The sequence below is a fragment of the Physeter macrocephalus genome, unplaced genomic scaffold (assembly GCF_002837175.3).
Source record: "Physeter macrocephalus isolate SW-GA unplaced genomic scaffold, ASM283717v5 random_839, whole genome shotgun sequence".
Taxonomy (NCBI): Eukaryota; Metazoa; Chordata; class Mammalia; order Artiodactyla; family Physeteridae; genus Physeter; species Physeter macrocephalus.
The window spans coordinates 89-9925 of NW_021146125.1; the positions used below are offsets into that span (position 1 = coordinate 89).

Genomic DNA, 9837 nt, shown 5'->3' on the forward strand with positions numbered 1-9837 from the left:
GCAAAATACATGGTCATTGTAAAAATTCTGGAAAATACAGAGAAGCACAAATAACAAGAGTCACCCCCAATCCCACCCCCACCTTCTGCCCTGAGGTGGCCAGAGTCAACACTTTGGTGTATTTCCTTCTAGGATTTTTAAATAATCCATGGATTATACGTATCTATACAAAATGGGGATCACACAGTGGTCTGTAGCCTTGTGGCCTGCTTCTTCTATGCCTAAAGCGGGCTCTGTAGCATCCCTCTTCGTGGCTGGTGTATTCCATCACATGGATGCACTGTCATTTATATAACCATCCCCTACTGTTGGACATCTAGGTTGTCTCCAATTTGCTGTTGTAAACACTGCCATAATGAACAACCTTGAGCCTGCAGCCTTGTCCTGTACTAGTACTGTTGGTCACAGGGTAACCTTCTGGAACTACCCATTAAATATTTATTTATTGACTGTGAGGCTAAGGACTCACAGTCTCTGGGGGACTGATGGTTCCCCCTCTACTTCCCTGTCCACGGAGGGCCGCCCCAGGGACCCCAGCATCCAGCCCCTGGCCCCCAGAGAAATCACCTCTAAGTGGATGTGGTTGACAAATTTAATTCCCTCTTCTCTATCTCACAAAGGTTCTCACATTTTTGTACAAAAGCCCAGGCCTCCTTTTACCCTCCCTCCCCACCCCAACACAGAAAGTAATTGTTTAATAAATAATATATGCTCCTGCCCAAGCCGAGAGGGGTGGGGGTCAGGGAGACACTGCGGCCAGACTTCTTAGAGATCCAAGAATCCGGGACCCCAGTTCCCTCCTCCTCCGGGACCCCCGAGTCCACCTGCCTCCCACCCACCCCCTTAAATAAATAAGTATAAATAAGGCACAGATGCCCCCCTGCCCAGGTCTCCTGGAGGGATCCTCTCTGACTAGGAGACAATGGTGAGGGCGGAGTCCTCTGGCTGCCACGCCCCCAGTCCCGAAATAAATAAATAAATAAGGTCTGGCTTTGAAGGGCGCTGGTGGCTCTAGGTGGAGGGTCACAGCCGAGTCTTCAGCAGCAGCAAGCCCCGCACAGCCCAGTCGAGCGTCAGGTGCAGCCCCCCGAGGATGGCGTGGGCCGCCCGGATGCCTCCCCAGGGTGAGGCCGGGGGAGCCAGGGGGGCTGCCGGTGGGTCTGGGGGCGCCTGGGGCAGGGCCAGGCGGGACATCTGTCGGGAGAGGACAGAGGGTTAACATCAGGCCAGGGGTGCAGTTAGGGGCCGGGGAAGCAGGTATTTGGAGCCTGTACTGAATTAGGGTTGGGGAGGTCCAGATTGCATATTTCCACTGTGTCTCTGGCCTGTGAGGTGGGGTGTCTGGGTTGGGAGTTCTTCAGGACGTTGGGTTCAGAAAATTGAGGCCGGGGACAAAAGGTGGGGGTCTTAAGGCTGGGGTTCTAGGGCCAAGTTCAGAGGGCTAGGGGTGAGGTCTGTAGCATCAGGGCCAGGATCCTGGGGCTGAGATCTTAGATGTGGGGTCTCATTGTAGGATCAAGCTCGGGGACTCATGTGTGAGAGGTGGGGTCTCAAGTCTGGGGTCTCAGAGCTGAGAGTTGGAATTTGAGTTCCAGGGTCTTTGGGGTCATCAGGTCCAGGAACCGGGGTCTGAAGTCTTACAATCTCAGGGTCTTGAGTCAGGGGTTTTGAAAGTCAGGGTCTTGGGGTCTTAAGGGCTCACAACCTAGATCTGAGCTCTTGGGGACCCAGGGTTCAGGGTCTGGGGTCTTCTAGTTTGAGATCTCAGGGTCCAAGTCCTTGAGATCTGAGGTTTGCAGAGCCAGGGTCTGCAGGCTGGCTTTAAGTCACGGTGCCTCACCTGAGGGTCTGGGGTCTTGATGTGTCAGGATCTCAGGGCCAGGATATGGGTGGGAGTCAGGGTCTGGAGGTTCAGAGCTTCCTGGGCTTGGGGTCTGGATTCCTCCTGTTTTAGGACCGGGGTCTCCAGGTCTTGGGGTGAGGGTTTGGATTCTCAAATCTTAGGGATTCAGTGTGGGAGTCTTGGAGTCACAAGACCATGGGGTTTCCGAGTCTCAGGGTGAGAGTTTAGAGTTTCCAGGCAGGATTTTGGAGTCTGGGGCCTCAGGGATACAGGGTGAGGGTCTTGGGGTAGGCCTGGGGTCTGGGGTCCCGGGGTCTCAGAGCCAGGTGATCGTACCAGGAGCTGCAGCCGGCGCAGCAGCCGGTCCAACCGGGCCTGCAGGGCGCCCAGATCGGGCTCCAGGGTCCGCAGGGAAGGGCCTCCTGCCCGGCGCAGCCACTGCACATGCCTCAGGTAGGAGAACAGGTCTGCCCGCAGCCGTGTCAGCACTCCCGGGAGCTGGGGGACGGGCGGGGTGGGGGGGTGGCGTCACGGAGCACCTGGCACCTGCCCACTCCAGCCCCTAACCCCCTGCACCCCCTTCACCGCCCAGCTCCCACCTTTGAGCCATCGCCTGCCCTTACCTGCAGGGCTCCCAGCGCCCCCGCACTCATGGCCAAGGTGGGGAGGGAATCCAGGTTGTGGTCTCCGTCAGCTGGGAATTTGTCTCTCTTGGGGGGAAAGAAGCCGTGAGAGGGACCCTGCCCAGCTCCGGGGGTCGCTTCATCCCCCACCACGAGCCCCGGACTGCTTTCTCCCCCGTCTCTGCCACCGTGGTAGCCCAGACGCCCTCCCCGTTCTCGGTCTTGGCCCCAGCCCATCCCCTCCAGGCTCTCCTACCAGCTGTGCGGCCAGCTGCCGAGTGTCCGCCAGGAGAGAGCGGGTCAGGAGGACGGCGCTGTCCAGCTCAGCCCGAGGGTCTGGGGAGGCCCGTGGGGGGCCAGGAGGTGGCCCCGGGGCAGCAGCTCTACCTGGCCACAGGCTCAGCGCGACCAGGACCAGGCAGCAAACACCTGAGGGACGGAGAGGACAGAAAGGAGGCTCAGGCCCGACTGGGGGGTCCGAGGGAGGAGGGGCTGGGGTGGGGGTCCTGAGTCCCAGGGCGGAGCGCCCAGGGCACGTCGCAGGGACTGGGCGGGTTTCCCTCTCCCTCTCTGGCTCTGGACGCCCCGCCCGTCGGAGCAGACGCGCCCCGGGGCGGGTAGACGGGCCGGGCGTCTCCCGTCCGCCCCCGGACGCCGGAATCTGGGCCCCGGGGCGGGGCAGGAGGGGGGAGACACAGGCCAGAACCTGCCCCCTCCCGGGGCTCAGGAGCCCGAACCGGACTGAGAGCTGGGGAAGGAGACCTGGACAGAGGTCCGGGGGCCCTGCCCCCTCCCCGGGAGACCCCCGCGTAGGCCCCACCAAGAGTGGACCGCGGAAGGCCGGGCCGCAGCGCACCTGGGCGGAGAGAGGCAGAGGCGCGGGCGCGCCGGGCTCGCGGCAGGGAGAGAGCGACCCGGCGGTGCTCCGCGCGGGGGCTCCGGCCCGCTCCCTCCGCGGCCGCCCATCCCCCAGCGGCCCCGCCCACCCCGCCCGCCAGCCAATCAGCGACCCCCGGGCCGCCCCGCTCCCGCAGCACACCCCCAGCCCGCCCCCTGGGCCCTCCCAGGCCGCGGTCTGTCCGCCCGTCCGTCCGCATCTGTCTGGCTCTCCTGTTTCTGTCTGCACCCCTGTGTCTCCCTCTGTCTTTCCTCCCCGTAGCTGGGGTCGGTGTGCTGGGCTTGCTCTCACCTCCTTGGCCTCTCTGCCTCAGTTTCCCTCCCGGAGCCTCTCTGTTGAGGCCCCTGGGAGGCTGCGCCTCTCGGTCCCCGCTGACTCCCTGGGGGTCCTGGGCCCTTTGGGATCACCCCCCGGCACTCGTCTGTCTCTGTCTGTGAGTCTCCATTTCTCTCTGCCTCGCGCTGCGCTGTCGGTGTCTCCGCGTCTCTGATCCGTCCTTTCATCTCTCGCTCTCCCGTCCCTTCTCTAGGCCTCCTGCTTTCTCTGGATCTCCTTCCCGCCCGCTCCGTCCCCGCCTCCCCATCGCTCCCTCGCTCTCCTCCGTCTCTCGGTCCGATTCCGCTGTGTCTGTCTGCTCCCCACCCTTCCCGCCGACGGCCCCTCCCTCCTTCCTCCCTGTCCCCACTCCAGGAGCTTGAACCAACTTACTGTTCATGTCCCCACAGGGCAGGGGTTCCCCAGGGCAGGGGGCAGGGGGCTGGGGGCCTTTAACCCTTCCCTGTCCGCTGCCGTGGGAGCCCTGGGGGTCAGCTGGGCCTCGGCCTGGGGAGGGGAGGCATGTGCGTGTGAGCAGAGAGGGCCGCGGCAGTGAGGGAGTGTGTGCGCCTGGGGGGTTATATAGGGGGCCGGGGCGGGCGGGCGGGGGGCAGGCGGCAGGGGAGGGCGGCCTGACACATCCTGACTCACCCTCCCTGCCTGCCTTTTCCATTCCGACGGAGCCGGCTGCCTCGCAGGGCTCACGCCGCCGCGCTCGGAGGAGGGCACGGAAGGAAAAGTTGGAAAAGTTGAAAAGGGAAAGGGGGGGTGGTCGGAGAGGGGCTGGTGAGGTCATTGGCGTCCCCTCCCTCCACCTCCTCGGCCGGCCGCCGCCGGGGCAGAAACGCGCAGCTCGAGAGCTGGGGCCTGGCTGTGGGGCGGGGGTCCGGCTGGACCCGGACAGGCAGAGAGATGGGGAGGCAGGGGGTGATGGGGACGGGGTACGGGTGGCAACGGGGCCACAAGACGCAGGCCTGGGGGCTTGGAGGTGAGACGGGAGAGACTCCCAGGGACAGAGAGATGGAGAGGCCGAGACCCAGGCAAGGAGGTAGAGACACACAGAGAGATGGGGACACGGGACAGAGGTGGAGAGTCTGAGGTGCAGAGATAGAGACATAGAGATACCCGCAGAGACAGAGACAGCCAAGGAGACAGACACGCTGCAGAGGCAGAGAAACAGGAGAGCGAAGTGAGGTTTGAGGGGCAAGATGAAGACAGCAGGAGACGTCTGGAGAGACCCAGAGAGACCCCCAAAAGGAAAAGGGACAGAGACAGGCATGACAGAAAGAGGCGAGGCAGGCGGCAGAAAAGAGAGACACAAGGCAGGGTGACAGAGGTGGAGAAGTCCTAAGGGGCAGAGATCCTCCAAGAGATGCAGATGCTGAGATGACGGGGACTGAGAGGGGGGGAGCCTTTCTCCAAGAGACAGGTTGGAACACGGTGAGAGAGAGCCAGAGGCGGAGAGACAGGGAGCAAGAGAGAGAGGCATCGAGACACCAGTAGACGTGAGACCTCGGGCACATGGCTTCACCTCTCTGTGCCTCGGTTTCTCCATCTGTGAAATAGGGATACCCCGGGCACGACACCCTCCCAAAAGCCTGTGTGAGGATACAGTGAGTTCCCTCATGTCAAGCACACAACCAGCTCTCAGTAAAGGCGAACCATTGCTATCCTCACCTTTGGTTTTTATTAACATATCCAGGGAGACAGAGAAAAAGAGGGAGCCCCTGGGAGAGATGGAGATGGTGAGACACGGAGAGAGTAGCTGGGGTGGGTGGGGGCAGCTGGAGACCAGGACAGGGCAGGGAGGACACCATGCGGAGAGGGTGGGAGACACAGACCCAGGGGGACAGTGGTGCCAACACAGGGAGTACCAGGTATATGGAGCAGAGGTGGCCCCAGGGATTCCCGACAGAACGAGTGAGGGACCGTGACAGGAACCCCGACCCCCCAGCGACCCCCAGGATAAGGGTGGAAGAGAAGGGTGGAGGGGGGTGAGAAGACGGAAGGTGACAAGGACTTCCAAAGGTCTCCCCGGCCCAAGACTGCTAAGCTGGCAGGGGGGCTCTGAGGATGAGTGGCGGCTGAAGTCCTCCCCCTCCCATCCCCCACCACTTGCGGGGGCAACTGCTCAGGTCCCCAGGGAGGTGAGGTCACAGCCCCCCCATGGTGGGACGTGACCTCATCGCCTCAGGTAAGAGCTCCCCCTCTGCCCTCTCTCAGTCTGTCATGGCCACGCCTGCCAGGGCCCCCCAGGGGCCCTCCCCAGCCCCTGCTCATGCTGGGACCCAGGCCTCTGACCACTGGGTCTCCGCCCCTCAGGGGGCCTGTTTCCGGCTGAGTCAGCGTGGGGGGGCCCAAGGCTGCGTCAGTGAGGGGAGAACTGACGTAGCCCCCCCCAAGACCGGTGGGGCCAGCCAAGGTGACTCAGGCCACCAGCCTGGGGGATGGACTGGCCTGAGGGGATGGGGGACTGAGCCTGGGGCCAGCCTGAGAGCCACAGTAGAGATCTGATGGTGGCAGCCCCTTCCACCTCCCGGGAACCGGGCTGCCAGCCCCAACCCCGTTGCTTCCACCTAGGAGCCCAAGAGCCCAGATCCTCCTCCCTCAGACTCAGGAGTCCAGCCCCCCAGCCGCCTACTCCCTCGGATCCAGGAGCCCAGCTCTCGGCCTCCTCCTCCCTCAGACCCAGGTGGCAGGTGTCCAGGTCCGAAACCCTTGTTTCTAGAAAGGTAGGGAAGCCTTGTGGCCATTCTGCAGTTTGGGGCATGCTCTGTTGGAGGTCAGGAGTCTAGGCACGGGTCATCAGTCCCCGAGCAGTACCAGTCCCCTTGGCCTGCTTCGGCCCTCTCGTCCCGGGGATGCGGGGTCATCGTTCCTCACTGTGGCAGCGGGAGGCCGGTGAGTGCAGGACAGGAGGGGCGGGGGTTACTCAGGACCCCTGGGTCTTCCCCAGGGTTGGGGATACTCAGGCTACTTCTGCGGAAAGGAGGGCAAGAAGGAGAGACGAAGACGGAGACACGAGTAAAGAGATGGAGAGGCAGGCAGGGTAGGAGACTCACAATGACAGATGACAGTGACAAACAGAAAGAGACGGGAGCACAGAGGCCAGAGTGAGAAAGAGACAGAGATGCAAAAAAAAAAAGAAAAAAAAAATTGGGACCCATACAGACGCAGAGACACGCTCAGGGGCTCGCAGACAAAGACTGGGGGTGACACGGAGCTGAGACTCTGAGGGGTGATGATAGCCGTGCGGGGGCAGATGCCACTGGGATACGACGGGGGACCCCAGGGGGTCCTTGCTCATGTGCTGGCCCCTGGGTGAGGTGGAGCTGGCTGGTGTGAGGTCAGCAGGTCCGAGTCTGTGTGTGTCCGTCTGTCTGTCCCTGGGGGGTCCTGTCTGGCCCCTGGGGGGTGACGGGGCAGGCGGGCCGCAGAGGCAGCCCAAACCTGTCATTAGTGGTGAGGGCCGTGACGGCGGCCCCCCCAGCCCCAAGCCGCGGTCCAGGGCCCGGCGGCCCCGCCCCCCCACCCCCTCCTTGATCCCTGAGGAATCCCGGGAATTGGGAAGTGGGTCCAGATGATGTTGACACAGGAAACGGTCAGCAGCTGCCCGGCCTCAGCCCCACAACCCCTCTGACCCCCCCCCCCGGCCCCCTGCCGAGCCCCTCGGACCTGTGTCATCTCTGACGGAGGCAACCGTAGGCCCACTCAGCACCCACCAGGATGTTTACGGGAGATGGGTAGGACGGGAGGCAGCCTCAAAGGGCTTCTTGAGAAATGGGGTCTGGACTCCTGGACAGCTGGCCTCAGACCTCGTCCCTTGCCCCCTCCTCCCTCAGACCCCGGGTCCAGACCCCCAGCCCCTCTTCCCTCAGACCTGAGAGTTCTGACCCCCAAATGCTCCCTTCCCTCGGATCCAAGTGTCCAGACCCCCCAGCAACCTTCTCCCTCAGACTCAGGATCTGGCCACAAAGACACACCGACCCAGGAGAGCTGAGCCCCCTCCTCACTGGCTGGAAAGCTGAGTGGAGGTTCAGGGGAGAATGAGGGATCACGTTCCCACCCCAGCCCCCAAGTTGGCCTCCTCCCCCACCACTGGGGTGGACCAAACCAGAAGCTTGGGGACCCCAGTCGGACCCATTTCCCTGTTTGCAGGCGGGGAGACAGACTGAGCTAGAAGGGGCTCCCTCCCCATGAGTCCCCTCCCCACCACCTGGGGCCTCGGATCTCTCCGATCCTGGCCCTCCCTTGACACACTCCCCATCAGGAGGCCTGGATGCCTTTGGGACCAGGGAACTCCTGAGCAAGGGCTCTGGCCTATGGCCTGACCCCCATTTTCTCATCGCCCTCTTAGGTCTCCTGGTTGCTAGGGGCCCTCCCTAACAATGGGGCTCAGTGAGGTCTTCTGGGCCTCAGGCCCCCTGCCCCTGGTTGCTAGGGGGAAGACTCCCTGGCAACCAGGTCTCAGGAGCCTTTGGGTCACCTGGAGCTGCCTTTCAGGAATGTTTACTGAGCAGAGAGATTCCCTGGCAAGAAGGTCTCAGGGGGCCCACTCCTTGGGTCCCCTGGTTGGCAAGGAGAAGATGTCTTAGACTCCCACCTGCTTTCTACCCAGGCTGCTAAGGAGGCTCTTCTAATGCCAGGGCCCCATCCCATCCACAAGGCCCCTTCCACCTGGTTGCTAAGGAAGCAACTCCCTAGCAACCAGGTGTGACCAGGCCAGTGACACCCCCCTTCTTTCTTACCAATTGCTAAGTGGGCTCCCTAGAAATAGAACTTAGAACTTTGGGGGCCAGCTGGGCAGGCGGGCGCCGGTTGCTGGGGTGATGGCCTTCAAGGTCTCTCCCCACAGAGGCCCCAGGAGTCTGGGGAGGCGACATGGTGGGGTCTGGGATCCCAGCTTTGGGCCTCTTGCTGCTAATGCAGGGCTCAGCAGGTGAGGGGGCTGAAGAGAGGGTCAGAGAGCTGAGCAGAGGCCCTCCTCACCCTCCATACAGCCTCCCAGCACCGCTCTCTTCTTTCACAGATGGGAATGGAATCCAGGGATTCTTCTATCCATGGAGTGAGCAGTGGAGGAAACCCTGGGCCCCCTGGGGACAAGGAGCCCAGACTAGACTCTTGGGTCTAAAGGGACGAGGGGCTGGAGGTCCGGACCCCTGGGTCTGAGGGACGAGGGGCTGGGGAACTGGACCCCTGGGTCTGAGGGGGGAGGGGCTGGGGGCCCGGACCCCTGGGTCTGAGGGAGGAGGGGCTGGGGGCCTGGACCCCTGGGTCTGAGGGACGGGGGGCTGGGGGCCTGGACTCCTGGGTCTGAGGGAGGAGGGGCTGGGGGCCTGGAGTCCAGGGTCCAGCACGAAGTAAGCACTAGGCCGGCAGCCCCAGAGCCTGGTATGGGCTCAGGCTTCGTGAGGAAGCTGCCCCTTGCGTTGGTCCCCAGGCTGTGAGGGAGATGTGTGGGACCGGGAGAGCTGTGGGGGCCAGGCGGCAATTGACAACCCGAATCTCTGTCTGCGTCTACGATGCTGCTACCGCGACGGGGTCTGCTACCACCAGCGGCCGGATGGTGTGTGCCGGGGAGCCAGGGCCCCTGGGGTGGGAGCTGGTGGCAGGGACCCCTTGGTCTCACGGCTCCCTGCTTTGTGCAGAAAACATGAAGAGGAAGCACATGTGGGCACTTGGCTGGACGTGCGGAGGCCTCCTCTTCCTGATCTCCAGCACCTGCCTGTTCTTGTGAGTGGGGTCGGGGCTCGGGTGGGCTCCCCTGCCCTGGGGGGCGGGGGCAGGTGGACGGCACAGTTGAGGGTGTCCCCTCCCTGCTAGGTGGGCCAAGCGACGGGATATGCTGCGGCTGCCGTGGTTCCTGAAGGACAAGTGCAACCTGTCCAAGACCGTCTCTCTGTTATCCAAGGACCGGACACCGAGTGAAAAGAAGATGGCGTCCATTGGCAGCATGCCCACGGAGGGGGCCCTGGACGTCTCGGGGGGCACTGATGGGGAGGGCACGGAAGGGGGCGAAGAACCAGAAGCAGGGGAGGAGGAAGATTAGGGGCACCCCTGGAGGGACCCCTCAATACAGATATAGCACAGAGATGCATGGTCTCTTTTCTGAGAAGCATGAAGCAGGGGGTGGATAAGAGCCGGAGGCCAGGAGAGAG

At 62.9% G+C, this 9837-nt stretch overlaps 2 protein-coding genes across 3 annotated transcripts; one reads left to right on the forward strand and one right to left on the reverse strand.

Moving 5' to 3' along the window:
- Positions 1-792: 792 nt before the first annotated feature.
- On the reverse strand, positions 793-4248 carry IL11 (interleukin 11). The gene is made up of 5 exons (XM_007103239.4): positions 4073-4248; positions 2723-2895; positions 2467-2553; positions 2180-2341; positions 793-1194 (listed from the first exon to the last, which is right to left on the reverse strand). Exons 1-5 carry the CDS (start codon positions 4077-4079, stop codon positions 1024-1026), a joined length of 600 nt encoding a protein of 199 aa, XP_007103301.1. The 5' UTR covers positions 4080-4248; the 3' UTR covers positions 793-1023.
- Positions 4249-8419: 4171 nt separating this feature from the next.
- On the forward strand, positions 8420-9809 carry TMEM190 (transmembrane protein 190). Of its 2 annotated transcripts, XM_024117594.2 has the most exons (5): positions 8420-8618; positions 8709-8744; positions 9120-9245; positions 9328-9412; positions 9503-9809. In XM_024117594.2, exons 1-5 carry the CDS (start codon positions 8561-8563, stop codon positions 9726-9728), a joined length of 531 nt encoding a protein of 176 aa, XP_023973362.1. In that variant the 5' UTR covers positions 8420-8560; the 3' UTR covers positions 9729-9809. The 2 variants fall into 2 exon arrangements, with proteins under 2 accessions (XP_023973362.1, XP_054939301.1); XM_055083326.1 differs by having other exon boundaries at positions 8561-8744; positions 9503-9780.
- The last annotated feature ends 28 nt before the right edge of the window (positions 9810-9837 follow it).